We start from the raw sequence: 16,619 nt of genomic DNA on the forward strand, positions 1-16,619 counted from the left end.
GATAGAATCCTGATGCCTCGTCTGCCCTGCCACATCTCTGGAGAGTCAAGCTGTCTGCTCTCTCCAGCACAGGGGCAGAGATATAATGAGGTTGCAGCCATGGTCATGCTCCTGAGGGGTCTCCCTCTTCCAATCCACCTGATGATAGTAAGAACAGAAAGCCTGAGTCTTCCCCCACCTCCTTCCACTCTCTCTCTCCCACCAGAACAGTCCAGTTACTCCTCTCTGGACCAGTCAAATTCAGTTTGTCATGCACTGTTAAGGATCAGTGTTTAATAATGCTCCATATGCATATGTAGCTTTATTGTAAGTATTGCTATTTATTGTTTGCACTGTGGTAAAACAAGAGCTGCAGTAGGCCTCCTGTTGTGAGGACTGCTGTATAACCCAGAAGGAAAGAGAAAAGATAGTCCTTAGCTGAGCTGTACGACTTTTATATTAATTAATGAATAGAAGCAGAGATGGCTTCTCTTGCTCATCGAACTCTCTTGTGACCTGGGAGATTGTGTTAGCAAAGTTGTTCTGCGTCCTGATATTACTCACCTCCAGGCATCCCAAAAGTGATGAGCAGTTCCCCAAGGCTTTTTTTCATGCCTGAGGTTAGTCATGATGAGTTTCTCAAGTGATATGCAAACTGGACTCAGGGCACTGAGTCAAGGAGTGACTCAGGTGCAAGGCTCTGGTTGGTTCAGTAGCTGCCTGGCCTCAGCGTGTAAAACCAAGGCACGGAGGGAACTGCAGTTGCTATGTGGAAATAGGTGTGGTTTCTTCTTCCCTATATGAACCATCTTTATGTGGGCCTGCACTGTTCCAGGCAGATTCCTGGCTGATTCACTAGCCATATACTTCATGTGTCTGTTGGGACAGAGTTGCCTGAACAGTGTGCAGGTAGCATAGCACCTTATCTGATGCTGCGGAACTTCATTTGACGTCACAGATACCACGTTATCACTGCTCAGCAGTTTCTAAACCATGAACATGTGGTCCTATCCTTAAGGTCCTAGAAGAAAGCTATAACTAGACCAGGTGGTTCAGCTTTGACACTATCTTCAGGCTCCTCTTGTGCAGGAGTAAGAAGGGATTCAGTTGCCTAAAACTAGATCTGCTGCAGTTCACTGCACTAGTTCAGGTAGACACAGCACCTGGCTTTCAGTGTCTCTGAACACCTGAGGCTACCACTGATTGCATGGAAATGTCAGGTTGCTCAGGCCCTCTGTAAATTATGGCCTTGATAACAACGCATGCCATTAGGAACTTGTGTGAAACAATGTGTTTCATCAGACAGATTTTACCAGCTTCATCTCCTCCTAGATTTCCACTTTCAAATGCAGTCAGTGGTTTTCAAGGTGTGATGTTTCCATTTTCCTTTTAAGGCACCTCTGTGTCATTTCCCCCACCTTCTCTCTCTCTCTTTTTTTTTTCCCCTGTAAGAAATTGGCAAAATGATTCAAGAAGAGCGGCTCCAAAAACACTTTGTTGTCAGGAAACATTAAACCGGTGTCTTTGCCACTGCCCACATTGCAGGGGTTAAAATACTGTACTTCTGTACAGTACTTCTGTACTTCTGTACTTCTACTGTACTTATTTTATCAAAGTTGCTGTGGCTTCTTCTTTTCTTTATACGTTTATAAAGAAAACTGGAAGACAAAGGAGGGAGAGAATTCCTCCAGTCCTGTGGGCATTAGTTTAAAAAGTGAGGTCCTGTATCTTGCTCAAGTAGAGTCTCTGTGCTGTTTCAGTGAGTCCCTCTCATACTGGTGAGCGTTACAGAGCTAGAACAGCCCGGTGTATCCAGTGCTGTCTTTCCATGAACTTCTGTCTGTAAGCATCGCACGCCAGAGGCACACAGCTGTAGATTGTGCTGGAAACAGATGTAAAATGAGATGACCAAAGTGCCAGGTTCAAGTACAGTTGATGATAATAAAAGGGACAGTAATGCCTAATCTTTATGTCACATGAAGGTCATAAAGCTAAAGCCACTTCTGTGCTCTCTGACAAGGCGTAAGCCGAGCGCAGTTTGGCCAGGACCCAGGGTAAGATCTACATCTCTTAGTGATTTAATTACCACACGCAGCATGTTTAGACAGCTTAATATCCCTTGACTGGTGTTCAGGATGCAGTCAAGGGTGCTGTGATAACGCAAGGACGAAATTATGCTTCATAAATACCTATCTGGGTAAAGATAGATATAAATACAAATTCTAGGATTTAGGAGCTGCATTGATGAATTCTGAAGAAGTTACTACTAGTCCTAGTCTTTGGAGCAATGGCATAGGGTTGTGTCCCAGCCGTGTCCCCATACACCTTCAGAAATTTCCAATCTGAAACTTAAAAGAGTAGAGTATGATCTTCTTGGCGCTGCGTGGCTACAATCCCTCAAAAGATATATGCAAAAATGCATATGAAGTATCAAGTTCTCAAAAGTATCAAGTCCTTCAAAACCTATGTAGGGCGAGAAAAGCCATGGTGAATTCTAATTCTTATACAGAAACACGGGCATCAAATGGCACATCATATTCAACAGGAGCAAAAATCTTCACATAAGGTATAGTTAAGCTTTGCTGTAGGACGTCTTGCATACTAAAATACTGTACAGATTCAAAAACTAATTGGACAAATTAATGGACAAAAATCCATCAAGAAATAATTGCAAAGCTGCTACCTTTGCCTCAGGAAGTCTCCAGCGTATACCAAAAGTTATCAGCCTATGCTTGTTCTGTTCACATAATGTTCCCTTGGCTTTTGGTTTGGGTTATGGTGGGAAGCAGGATCCTGAGGTATGTGGAGTTTTGCTTTGACCCACCATGGCTGCTCTTCTGCTCCAATTCCAATTGAGTGGGAAATCTGCAGAAGTCAGACGTGAAAGAGATTTTGTTCCTTGCTCAGTTTGGTGTATTTATTAATAGTGCTGCCTCCTGAATAGAGCATAAATATCTATGGGGTCTGCAAGCCAGTCCAGGCCACTGACCTGAGTGGTTTTGCACCAGTTTGTGCTAGCTGGGAGTTTAGCCCATTGCCCGCAAGCAGCAAAATAGGATTAGCTTGCAGCCAGCTTTGCAGAGATGTCAGCAGGTGCTGCACAAGCTTTCTGTAAGAAAAAACCAAAACAGGTGAAAATGGCATGTTAAAACGCTCAGATCATGTATCAAAAAGCACTGCCATAGCCGTTCTTTTCCTTCATGCCCTTGCTTGTCTGGACTCTAAATGGTTAATCTACCTGAGCAAATAGGTAGGAGCATTCTTGCTTTCAATAAAGTTTGATTCCTGGAGGCAGATTTTTTTTCCAGTGAGTGTCAGATAATTGGAAGCTTAGGGTGAGGCAGGAAACCACAATATGCCTTTGTCAGAGCTTGTTTAAGAGCCGAGAAATTGGAAAGCGCAAGAAGAGGGAGAATAAAATAGGTTAAATACAAGAACATTCTTGGATGATCACTCAGATTCCACACACCTTTGGAGAGGCACGGTATAAAGCGTAGGTGGCAAATTTTGGTAGAAAGGAAACGGCTGAGGAGAAAGACAGATTTCCAGTTTGTTAACCAAAGAATTCCAGGTAAGTTACATTATTAAAAAAAAAAGAAGAAGAAAAAAAAAAGTCCTCCATTATTTCTTTTCCAGATTCCTTGCAGGGCAACCCTGTATTCTCAGGCAAAATGGAGGAGATCATGTTTCTTCTGTGTAGTATACAATGTAAAAATAAGATTATATAAGAGCTGGGTCATTTTGGTTTATATGTTTGTCAGCGAATATAGCTCTTTTTTTAAATGAATACTAAGTGAGAGGAATATATCTACTGGGAGATAAGAAAAAAGAAGCTGGGTTGTGGGTACACTTTTAATACTTTTTGTTGAAGCCACTGTGCAAATAGAAAAAGTTTAGATGAATGTTCTCTATTCTGTAAGTAAGGGTGAAATGGTGACATGCGGGTCATCTGTTGGCCGTTTTAAAAACGGAGCAGATTTGAAATGCTCTGCAGGAATGACTGTAAACTGAAGCTTTAGATGCTGGATGGAGGGCATAGTATTAAAGAATTGATCTCTAGTCCTGGGAATGCCTGGAAGTACTTCTGAATGAAAGTTTGTGTTGCCATGGTCTAGCTTTGCTTTGACTCAGACGAGCAGGGTTAGTTATCAGCAGTGAGTCATTGATTATGGACTTTGGGCCACATTTTTGTCACTGAAGATTAGGAGGCACTGTAAGGTGTGTTTGAAGCTCTGTCACAATAAGTAAGAAAAGTCTGATTTGAGAATCCTTTCTGCACCAGGGTCTAGCTATTTGAACACAGGAACATAAGGTAAAAGACCTCTCTTCTTTTCCTGTCTTTGGACTGGCTCTTAGAGGGGCTTCGGGCAAGTCCTTTTTGCTTCTGTGACTAGTTTCTTCAGCTGTGGAAGATGCTAATAGCACCTACCTGTTTTGTAAATATTTTTTGTATAATATCAGATTGTTCAACTCCTTTTCTGTGCCGGGGCAAGAGGTTTATGCAGGTCAGCATGGCCTTGCTTTGGGGCTATTTCTCTTTGGGCAGCACAATAAAATAGACACTGAAAAGACACTTTTTTGAAAGGAAGGCACCTGGCAGTGCCAAGTGAAGTGCAACTAGTGCTCCTGCTTGTGCTCTGGGAAGTGAGCACATACTGGTGTCCGAAAGCCTAGCACAGGCTAGGCAATTCAACACGAGTTGAATTTGGTTCCTATGCCACATCCAAGCTTTGGTCAGGCATCTAAACTGCTTTCCTGGCATTAGCATCATTTCAATGAATCTACTAAACGAGCAGATTTGGAAGCTTTATTTGGTCAGTTTGATTCTAATTGTGTTGGGTTTGGTAGAATAACTGAAAGTGAAAGGAATAGCTTTTAAAGCAGAGTAAGAAGGTCAGATTCCTAGACTATTGGGTGAAAGAAATAGAGGGCCATTTGTTAACCAGTTCTGTTAGTCCTGGGACGGAGGCACCTGAAAGGCTTGATTAAGAGGAAGGGGCATCCTAAAGGATGTTTGATACAATGGGAGCCATGGCATTTGCTTTTAACATTGTCAGTGACGTGATTTGGAGGCTTCTACTGAGTCTCAGTGTATTAGTGATCAAAGGGTTCCTCTGATATTAAATACTACTAATCTCAGCACCTGCTGGTGCCTCTTTTCCTAATGGAGTGCCTGCAGGAGCCTTATTAATGGAGGGAGGAGAGAGCTGAAAGGATGGGTGCTGTGAGAATGCAACAGCATTCTGACATGGAAACTGGAAGGACCAGTATGGAGGAATAAACAGATCTGAAACGTGTGCCTGCTTTCATTTGTCTCCATTAAAATATATTTTCATGGCTATAAAATAGTTTTTCCCCTCCCCTTTGAAAAATATCTGTAATAGTCTTTATTGCCATTGCACACAAGTAATATCGTGTGTCTGAACTAGCCAGAGAGATGTGAATATCCCACCTGAGACTGGCTTAGTGTCCTCAGGCTGCATTCGTATGTCTGGAAGAGCTGGCTGCAGTCAATCTGCTCTTCAGTCAGTGAAAGCAAGTGACACACAAAGCCCAGCTCAGCAGGTTAAGCAGTTGTGCTTAAAGTGAGATGTTCAGTGATTTATATCAGTGGTCTGTGCTTTGATGGTATCATCTTGCCAGTGTGCTGTGCTGCTGTCGGGTGGAACGGGGGCTGCAGGAGGCATCCCGCAATGCTGGGCTTCTTTGGGAAGCACAGATCTAAATACACTTTGCAAAGGTGGGCTACTACCACTATCCTGCTTTTCAGTGCGATCTCTACAAGTGCAACAGCACTAGAACCAACCTCTCCTGGTTCCCAGTGCCATTAAGGTCTGCAAGTTCCCTGTTTTTATGGGTGCCACTGACCCTCTCCAATCCCCAGATTGATGTTAAAGCAGCCACAGTGTTGCCCGCTTGTATGTTGCCTGCACTGTTTGAGAGTGATCCCACTTCAGAAGCTCCTGCTTTTCACTCAGGGATAGTTGCAGATGGTTTCTCTGATTCAACAGTGCTATTATTTTGCCTCAGACATAGCTTGCAACTATGACTTTATGAATCCAGATAAGAGAAGTTGCTGAAGTGAGTCAATCCTGGCAAATAAGGAAAATCACGCTCAGTCAGTCTACTGGAATGGAAGTTGGGCTAGCTATTGCATTCACGTTGCAGACACACACGCAACATAGACCAAATGCATCACGTGGCAGGGCTGGGCTGTGGGATGTGTGGCTTCAAAGATATGCTTTAAACCTCTTCTCTTTTTTTTTTTTTTTTTTCCTGATTGGTATCAGAGCAAAATATTCCCCTTTCTCAGTAGTAGGGAAGGACATGGAAAATACATTTACCCCATGGTAGTGCTGGCCTCTTCCCGTGTCTGTGACCAGTGCAGCCACCCAGCAGCGGAAAGGGAGTGGAGTGCTGGTGCCACAAAGCAGTAGGGAAGCAGCTTCCAAATATAAAGCTGTGTTCCCTGCCAGAAAGTTGTAAAAGCCAAAAGTGCTGACATCTAGGCAACAGCTTCCAGCATCTGTGTTTAGAAAAGGAGCTTTAAAGATGCCTCCACTGTTGATGCAAACTCTAAAGTAAAGACTAAGAGAGAAATTGCCTTTTCTTGGAGTGAATAACCAAGAACCCCTCTATTGCAGAGTACTGGCATTCTGCAGGAGGAGTAACCCTTTCCTGATTCAAGGCTCAGGTCTTGCCTGTGCCTCGGAATCAGCTCCCTGGATAATCTCATGGAAATCCCCTGTGTTAGGGGAGGGCTGTGGGAGGGCTGGGTAGTGTCCTGCCACCAAGGTTGTGTAAGGACTCGGATGTGGCTGCAGGAGCCCCAGATTCAGGGTGTGAGGTGCAGAGGGTGGGGGCTCAGGGCTGTGGGTGTTCTCCACCAAGTTAGCTGAGTTTATGGTGGGAAGCATGACATACCGTGGCTTGACTGGTAGCGCTCCTGCTAAGCTCAAATTGTTCCTGGCCAGCTCTGGGAATAGCAGAAGCTATTCAAATACAGGACTGTAACTGAGTTTCAGGTACTCCTCCAGATAACTCTGCTTCCTCCTGCCTTATGTCATTTATGCCTGGGCAATACAAGTATAGCATCCAGGAAGGCTACTTGGTAGATGCTTTGCAGACAAGTAGGTGTAATCAAGAGGGTCAAACACAAATGATACCTGAATTGGAGGGCACAGTTCTGCATTGACCTGGACTCTAAGAGCTTGAAAGGCATTTTGCCCAAAGCTTTTGTAGACTCTTCCTATTAAGTATGATGTTTCCTGTATGGTTGCTCTACAGGTTTTAGGAAGGAGCCCTCAAAGGCAGTGGAGAGATTTTGCCTGTTATCACCTTCTGCACTAATTAAAATCTCTTCCTTCTTTGTGTTTGTGGCTGCACAAGGTGAAATGTTATCTTAGAGAGATGAGAAGCGAGCAACTGTGTATTTCATTCTGACAGGAGAGATTTCTCTCTTGGCTGATGTTTTTTTTCCACAGTCACAGTATGTCTTTGTGGTATTCCTGCCTTGGCAGACATTCATAGCTCTGCCAGGGATTGTGTTTTGGACTAGAGAGGGATCCAAGTCATGAAGGAAGAGTACGCACAGCAGTCACACCAGTGATTCCAATACTATGTAGATTGACCTGAGCTAGCATTAAATTAATTAGTTCCGATTCCATAGCCACAGACACGGGCTCCAAGCTGTCACCACTCTGCCTGTAAAGCAAGATAAACTTTCGTACCCTAACTTCCTTGTTGCCCAAAACAGCTAGTTTAAAAGTACCTCAAGTGTTTTACTGTTTCACTAAAATCAGTGCTGTGGTTTCAGCATCAGTACACCCTGAGAGCGCACAGTATTGCCATCACAGTACAGCAATATCTCTGCTTATGCTTTCTGGCAGCATTGGCACATTCTGGTAGCTAATGGAGGCAGAACTCCTGCAGCTGTCTGCATTTCTAGTCCTGTGTTGTTGAATCCTGCCCAGAGTAGATGTGTGGGAGTGGTGTTTGGATCCTGTGTTTTTGTTCAAACCTTGATGGGGGCAAGCCTAGAGGCCATGGCAAAGCGCCACAAAGTCTGGATATAAAGTCAAATCTAAGCTTCTCCAGCACTGAGTGGCTTTGCTTAGGGGCTTTCATTGCCCCAGCCTCTTTTGTTGGCTTCATAACCCCTCCTACTCTTTCAGCCCTGCTGCATTGTGCCGCTTCTGGTTTAGTGGGAGAGTGCTGTTGGTCCAGTAGTAATAAATACTCACGTAGCTTTGGAAGGGCACTTTAAACTCCCGGGCATAGGTGGGTTCCAGGCATAGGTGGGTTCCAGACAGTCCCTTCCCCAGCTGAAAGGAGAAAACTGGTGGGACCTTTGGGGAGCTGTTGTCATCTCCTACTATGCGCAGAGTTCTCAGTGCAGTCTCTATGCTCTCCCTGCAGGTGGCAATGGTATGGATTCTGTAACAAAGAAAACAAGGCAAGATGGATCAGAAGTTACTGAAAGACGTAAGGAGAACTTTATTCTCCTATCACAGGATAAGGTTGCGCACCAAAAATCCCAGAACCGGATGCTGTTTTGTAAGGAGTTGAATACTGACCAGAGATCCAGAACCTGGGGTCCTGCACCTATCCGTGTTTCCCTGTCAAAGTTAAAATAAGGAGTAGAATGGGGCAATATCAAATGTTTGGAAACATTTAGCATGGTCTGAGTATATAACCAGAGATGACTGCCCCGTGGTAACACTTCTACCAGTAGCACAGACTTGTGGGTTCTCTTCCTGCCAGTGATACTGAGGCCATACCTGGCCTAGAACATGCCCTTTAAATATCTTTTTTGGCTCAGTGTAAAACAGAGGGTAAGTTTCACTGCTGGCAGTCTGGGAATTAGCTGGTGGGAAGCTAGTCAAGGGTCAGACCATGGCTTTTGCAGTTACAGCGATGTCTGTGGTTCAGAAGTACCCAGAAATAATAATACTTCCATGTTGCACAGGGAATTTGTAAAGAAAAATCTTTCATGGCAGGGGTGTACTCTGTAGCTGCAATGTGAGAAAGGCCTGCAAACAAAAACAGGAAAAAGCTGGTGTGTTAGGAAGGGTGCAGCCCCCTGGGCTGCACTGGGAGGGTGCAGTCCCCGTGTTAAGGGACTTTTCCTTGAATGAGTCCTGCTCCTCCATGGGAATGAAGTAGAACTCCTGTGGCTAGATTAAAATGCATTAACTTCTGCAACCTTTTCTTTCCTCAGTTATTACAGAGACTGTAACCACAAGACTGACTTCCTTACCACCTAGTAAGTAGTTATGTTCTACAAGATGAGTTGGTCAGTGATTTGTGCCTCTCCATGCAATTTAGCTGCACTATTTCTACAAGTTCCTGGGTGCAGCAGGTCTGGGTGCAAAAAAGGCTTGCACCCCAAGAGAAGCTGTTTTCAGAAATGCCTCCCAGTACTGTTAGTGGAGAGAAGGAGCAGTATGTGGGGAGCTGTCTGGGTATTGTCAGAAACAAGGAAGCCATGCAGTCCGCTAAGACTTGTAGACTAGACTCTTGAAGGGCTGCAACAGTTACTGTCTCTTGGGGACAAAGCTCAAAAGTAGTGGGTCATCAGCTTCCACTGCTGGGGATGCAGTGTATTCCTCCATCATCTTATTCAGTTGGCAACAGTGGGTGAATCACTTTTGGATAGTGTAAGAGGTCACAGGTGATTTCTACCTCTGTGCAATAAATAGGGAAGAATCCTCTGTACTCTCTATACCACTGCATTTCTTGATTAGGTTGCTGCAGCTGGGTTGGAAAGTGGTTCCTCTGTCTCATTTATGATGAAGGTTATCAGGAGCATACTTCAGCCCATATGCAGAGCAAAATTTGACTACAAACCTGCCAGGTCTGCAGTGTGACTGCTTAACTGCTCTGCCAAGGCACTTCTCTGCAGTCCTGATATCTTCTCAGACATGCAACTGTCTTTGTAATTGAGTATAAGGCCAGCTCTGGTACCTCCTGCCTCGTCTTGCAGCTTCCTAACTCTTCTCCTCATCTTTTACTCTGAGAGCATGTCTCATTTTGTGCTCATCTCTTCCAGAAGGAGGGAGTAGCAGTGGGCTCAAAACATCGTCCCACACTGGAGGGAGCGGAGTGGAAAAGAGGTCTTACACCCATGGCAGCAGCTGTGTGACTTCAAGTAAGTAACAAGTGAAGACTTTGCACAGTGAGGAAACAGGAAGCAAAGGCAGCACAGATGGGCTGAGGAGAGATTTAGGGCAGGAAGGTGTGATGGGTCAGATGTGAGGAAAACAGGGTTTGTGAAAGCAGAAACCACAGACACTCAAAGCAGAGGTATTCCTTCCCTAAAGCTGGGTGTGAGGATGCATGAGTAAATAGCAAAATTTCCATTTTCTACAGAGAAAACTTAATTTCAGTTTAGTTGCCTTTAACCTTTGAAACATCCTTTACTGTTCAGGGGAACCACAACAAAAAATGCCATCTCTGCTGGTTTTAAGTCATTCAAAAACCAAAACTGCCTCCTTTCAGGATTTCCAAAACAAAACTTTACTGAGAGTTTTTGTTTTAGAGACAACTTTGGTGTTTCTGTTTCTTGATCTTGTTGAGAATAGAACATTATTTAAGAATACTTCCTTGTTCTTGTTCATGGCTTTAGCACTTTGAACTGCCTGGAGATTTTCTGGACCCGCCAACTAAGTATTTTCTGTCTGTTCTGTAGAAATAGGGTTCTTCTCAACAACGTTTTTCCTCCAGCTTCTCGACTGCCATAGTGAAGGTTTCTGGAGGATAAACTTCACAGCCAGGTTTCTGGCACACCCCTCTCTCTGTCCCCAATGGGACAGACTGGGTAATGAGTGTATCAGAACATATTCTCCATGCCCCAGAAGAGCTGACAAGTCAAAGGAGGTGCAGTGTAGTTTGAAATCTCAGAGGGAGAATTAGCCATACTCCAAGCTGATAGACAGTCAGTTCCTTACCAATTGAAGCCCGGAGTGTGGAGTCACTTCACCTCAAGGAAAAGGTGAAATAACTCCAGTGAAAGTACAGTCTAATTGTCTAGATTTGTATCAGTCTAAATGAGAACAGAACCCAGCCCTGCAAACTCTAACTGAAATGACTCTGCTGGATTGCCGTCTCCCCTGTTACTTCTTTTCAGTGTGTGGAGAAGGAACTTCTGAGATAATGAGCTCTTAAAGTTTTGCAAAACGCTGTCTGATCCCTGCTTTCCCGCTTTGCTTGGAGAAGGCCTCCAACAGAGGCCCGCTTGTCACTGTAGTTTGTTCTGCTGAGTTAAGTGGGGAAGTCAAAGAACAAAACAGGTCCTTGCAGAGGGGGAAAATGGGCAAGAAAGCATTCTGTTGAGATCACAAGGACTCTGTACAAACCTGCTCTTGTTGACATCATTGGCAATATTCCTTCTAAAACCATAAAGTAACTCCTCTCTGTACTGAATTCTGAGGACAGTCAGAGTTAGATCTGAGTGTGTTTCTTGCCTGTGTTTAGTTTTGAGTTACCAATACAAATTTATCCAGCTCAGAAGACAGTAACATAGAGCATCGCCTTCTATATCCAGGGCATATCCTTCAGTTTGCTGAGGGGGGATTTGTTTCACCTATAGGTGGAAGCACTAGAATGAATTCATCATCATCATCCTCCGGCTACAGACAAACCCAGTCTCCCAGCTCTACTCTCACCAAATCACCTGGCTCAACATTTGAACGGAAAACCTATGTCACCCGCCATGCAACATATGAAGGTATCACAGAACATGCTGTAGAATGGGGGCAATGTGTAATGCACTGTGAGGTCAGCTGGGACTTTCAGGACATTAATGCAGGATCGTCTCAAATAGCACAGGAATCCCATTGTGGTTTTTACTAGGAAATAAGCCACAAGGGACATGTTTTAATGATAAGAGTCCTATCTATAGTAATGCTCATTCATAACAGTTATTGTGGCATGTTGTTGTTGAAGGACATTAGCAGCTCTTTTATGTAGTTCTGAATAGCTCTTTTTAAATGGCAATGTTTTTTATCCAGTGAGATCAGAGAGGTACCAGGAAGATAGATTTGGAAAGCTTTTTATGATCTTGTACAAAGTATTAATGAACACCCTTCTGTTCTTTGCAGGGAGCTCCAGTGCTAACTCTTCTCCCGAGTTCCCCAGAAAAGAGTTTGGTATGTTCTTTCAGAGCCGTTCCTCTGAACATTATGGCAAGGTCTTGTCAGCTGGTGACTGTATGGCTTTTTGCACATCACATTTATAAGAACACAAGGAGGGGTGAAACCTGCCGAGAGCAGAAGATTGCTGTGCCTTGCTATACGCATGCTGCCTCTGCACTGGGCAGCCAGTGCAGCTCTATGACTTCTGAGGAATTATTTGGGATTTACATTAACACAACTGAGAGAAGGGTCTTTAGCTGATACGTATTTCAGCAAAGGCTGTTTACTGTATATCTGCTAACCTCAGCTGTTTTTATGAGCCACCTCCCCCACATAGCATAGGACATGCACAGGAAAAAATAGACGTGCAAGACTTTATGGTATTTTCTGGCCCATACTCGGGGGAATATCTCCAAGTGAGAAAGCCCAGCCCCTTAAAATTCTGAGCCATTGTTGGATATACGCTTCCAGTAGCTCTTTTCTAGGTTTGGCCATGTTTACGTTGTGTAATTAGACAGATCAACTGGATATCAAGGGATATATTTACACTGCGTATTGTCAGCAGGTATGAGCTTGCCCTGTCCACTCCTTAAGCTGCAGATTTTACTCAGCGCGGGCAGTAAAACCGTATGATTAGGCCATCTTTCTGGCTCAGAGAAGAGTCAAGGTTCCACAGCATCCAACCTTCGCTCACGGTGTAAACATGCTTATTAGCTTCCTGCTGGCCTGTTGACATGTGAAATCAAGGTCTATGAACAATATTTATGTGTATAAACAGGAACAGCAGCTTGTCCAGAAATGCTAGAGGTGCTACATATTCCTCGAGATCTCTCTATAGAGATGTAAAGGAGGCTTGGCATAAACTCTGAGGGTTCAGTTTCCCCAGCTGTGCCCCAAGTAAAGAAGGTTACTACCTGAATCACAACACTCTGAGCAAGGTCCATGCATTCATTTTCATAGGAATCAGCAGGCAGTGAAGTCTAATGTTGCTTTTCTCTTGTTGCCGTTCACAGCATCTGCCTCCACAAGAGGGCGAAGCCAAAGTCGAGGTGAGTGATACTGTTCTTTCAGAGGCTTCCTTTGTTTCCTTGGGTTTGTTTTGGTGTGTATTAAATGGGCCTGTTCCTTAGCTGGAATCAATCAGTTTGAGTCTGGAGCAGTCAGCTAAGCTACATGAATTTACACCATTGCAGATGTGGACCATCTATCTGTGAGCAATCGTTTAAGCAGGCTTGGTGTAAAAATTGATCCCAGTGAAGGCTATGATGGTTGGGGCTGTGTCAGAAAGGAGGGTCTGCTTAGGGAGCTGGGCATCAGGGGGCAGAGGACATCTTCTTTTGCCTAATCTGTTCACCCCCGTAAACTTAGTCCATCCATGCTCTGTGACCTCCTTTGAAGTATTTAAACACAGAAACGTCAATAACTATATTCATGTTTCTCCACTGAGATCTGTCTGACAAACCACGGTGCCATTCCCTGAAATTATCTTACACTGGTGGTAGGGAGATGGTGAGGGAATTGTGAACTTGCTGCGGTCTGTTTAGCCAGCTCATTGTAAAACCCTACATTGTTTAAATCATTCAACTCTTCTGCTAATTTATTAGCAGCATTAGAGAAAGCAGGATTAAATTGCTCTGGAAGAGTTTAATATCTGTTCCCAGTTGCTTGAGAAGGCAACTCTAATGTCACTTTATCCAAGTTAATTTTAGCAGTGGATATAAATCGGAGTATGCTCTTGCACATGCCTCCTGGAGAGTATCACATATTCTACGTCAGATCCTCACAGAACACGGGGAAAGCATGAGCTCCCAGCAGAACTATGCCATACATAATAAAATGGACACCAGCGAACTAGCTGCAGCTTCCCCTGTTACTTCAGAAAATAGTCTTAATCCATCAGCCTGAGTGCCATAGCCAGTGTTTCGTTTGTAATGCAAGCACCATCAGATTTTATCTGGAGGAGCATGTGTCACACACGGTGGCTGGCCAGTTTGCTTGTGGACAGCAAGCTTTAGGGCTTGCCTCAACCAGATCAGATCAACTGTAGTCTCTTGTACTGGACAGTAAAACCTAGTAATAGCACTGAATATTTGGTGAGAATGCTGGCTTAAATAAATGGCTGTTTGTAATCTGGCAGTTTTATTTCAAGGTAAGTTTTTGTCGAGAGAGACATTATATTAAAGGAGTCAACAGAGAAGTCAGCAAGTTATAAGGGACTAAATCTTACAGCTTGTTATAGGGTTGACAGCGTGAGTTTCATTAGAGAAGCGGTAGGGGATTTGTGTATTTAGTAATTCTTAAAATCCTGAAGCTTCTTGTGGCTCTGAAGGTTTATACCCAGTAGGACAGTAATAACAAATGGTGATGAGCGCAGATATCAGTGTGACTGAGGACTGCATCATTAGGCCTTGTGTTAGTCTGGCACCAACAGTGATATTTACTTCAAAGGAGGACCTCAAGGAGTAAAAACTGTTCTCTGGAAAAAAAGGTAGCAAAATCTGACCCCAGAACAAAAAGCGTCCCAAACCAATGCACAGCTAATGCATGTGGACCACCAGTGCTGCTCTAAAAACAAACAGCAAGGTAACCCAGACAGTAAGAAGGAAGAAATTCCTTTCAGTCTGAAGGTTCATTCCCAGCCCAGAGCACAAGGGCACCTCACTCCATAAATTCATCATCTGCTTTTTTTCTCTTCCCAGAAAGTGAAATACGAGTCCGACTGCAGAGCGCGTCACCCTCTGGCAGATGTAAGTTCTATGGCTTTTATTCCATAGGGATCAGGTATAACACTGGGGGTATTACTACTTTAGGTGCGTCTGCAATGTCTCCGAGACCCAGCCTTCCTGATGACAGGTCATGCCTTTTTCCTTTTGTGTTAAGAAATTTCACTTGTATCCCCTTTCTGAACAAGGAGGTGTGCTGTGGGTTAAATGGTGATCTTGCAAGGATGTAGTTGTACTTAGCTGCCAGAATGAGACCCTGAAGCTTTGCTATTGAGGTCAGTGGCAGTCCTAGGAAAGGAAGGAGTTCTGGAAAAATGCTTTAGTCTGGTGACTTGGAATTGTGCCATAGCCCAGAATTAGCCTACACTACACTTGTTACGCAAATAACAAGCATGAGGAGGGTTAGCTAGCGCAAGATTATACTGGCTGATCTTGTCCCATTCTGGGCAAGGACCAATGTCCAGCAAACTCCCTGTTGAAGAACCAGTAAAATGTTCCCTTTCACTGAAACTTTACTCCCAGCAGTTAGTCCTCTTGCATGAGACTGGGAGAGCTGGGAAGAATAGTATACAACTTCATGGATACTCAAGGGTAAATTCTACTTAGTGGTTTCACCAGGGCAGAATTTTACTGGAAGAGACACTGGAAAAGTGAATCACCATTTCCCCAAATAAAAGTACTAGAGGGTTCTGAAATAACCTTGTGTCTTGCTGGCTGCCTTATGCAAGGCCTGAGGCATTTCTGGTAACACATCAAAGAAACAATGGGTTTTGGACTAGCCTGTACACTTGTTTTTCCTGCCAGGGACAGAGCTGGATGATGTGAAACGTTTGTTGAAAGGAAGTCGATCAGCAAGCTGCAGCCCTACTCGATCACCGTCAAGTACTCTCCCAATACCAAAAAAAGCTGTGGTGGAGACAAAAATGGTTACGGAGAGCTCTCAATCAGGTACGTGGCAGAGGAAGGTTAGCAATGCTGGAGCCTTCCCAAACAATTTCTGCTAGAGAAACCTCCAGATGCTGAGAACATCAGACTAAGAATACATGGTCTCTGTCCCAGGCAGTGGTGGCAATATAAAAAGGGTCAGAATGCCAGGGCTGTCCAGATGTTGCCCTACCAAGGGACATCCTGGGTGGCTTTCTGTTGCCTTGTCTGACTTCCATAAAATTAAGCCAGTTCCTGCTTTAATTCAGCTTTAATCCTGCTTTAATTCAGAGGTGCTGGTGACAGAGACCAGGGCTGTAAGCAAGCATTTCTTAGAGCAGTGTGGTCTCTGATCTCAGAGCAGAGTAACACCGAATACAACACTTGGGTCAGTGTTTGATTTACTGGCCACACTGTGTGGTTCAGAGGTCAATAGTGCTTAATAATAATAGAAATGCTGCTTATAATCCCATAACTAGCTTTTATTATTTATAAGCACCACTACAGTCCTTGAAGCAACAGTGTTCACATTCACTCTGATCTTCTCCACCACTATATAGGAACAAGCCCTGCCTTTTTTCTTGCTGAGGGCTCAAATCCTGTCCGAAACTGTGAATTTCAGTCCAGATACACTAGTGAACCAACCAAAGCCACAGACGTGGGAAGCAAAAGTCTTAGGTATCATGCCCCAGGATGATTTGTTGACAAGAACATCTACCCAAGTGCATTAAGTGTTTTGATATCGTAGCATCTGCAAACAATGAAATCTTCTCAAGGTATTTTGTGAATGGTCATGGTCTCACATCAGTCCTTATTCCATGGGTTAAAATTCAGGTTAAAATCCTCACCAGCCGAGAGG

At 44.1% G+C, this 16,619-nt stretch overlaps 1 protein-coding gene across 1 annotated transcript in view; it reads left to right on the top strand.

Annotated features, from left to right (window-relative positions):
• The first annotated feature begins 3,440 nt into the window (after positions 1-3,440).
• The window catches only part of COL17A1 (collagen type XVII alpha 1 chain), a 43,306-nt gene continuing 30,127 nt past the window's right edge, over positions 3,441-16,619 (top strand). Inside the window, 9 exon segments of the mRNA XM_068949715.1 lie at positions 3,441-3,550; positions 8,398-8,463; positions 9,200-9,244; positions 10,031-10,129; positions 11,570-11,707; positions 12,081-12,128; positions 13,127-13,162; positions 14,813-14,860; positions 15,641-15,784. Of these exon segments, the coding sequence (XP_068805816.1) occupies positions 8,409-8,463; positions 9,200-9,244; positions 10,031-10,129; positions 11,570-11,707; positions 12,081-12,128; positions 13,127-13,162; positions 14,813-14,860; positions 15,641-15,784 (613 nt within the window). The 5' untranslated portion in view covers positions 3,441-3,550; positions 8,398-8,408.

The sequence above is a fragment of the Struthio camelus genome, chromosome 7 (assembly GCF_040807025.1).
Source record: "Struthio camelus isolate bStrCam1 chromosome 7, bStrCam1.hap1, whole genome shotgun sequence".
In the NCBI taxonomy this organism is placed as follows: Eukaryota; Metazoa; Chordata; class Aves; order Struthioniformes; family Struthionidae; genus Struthio; species Struthio camelus.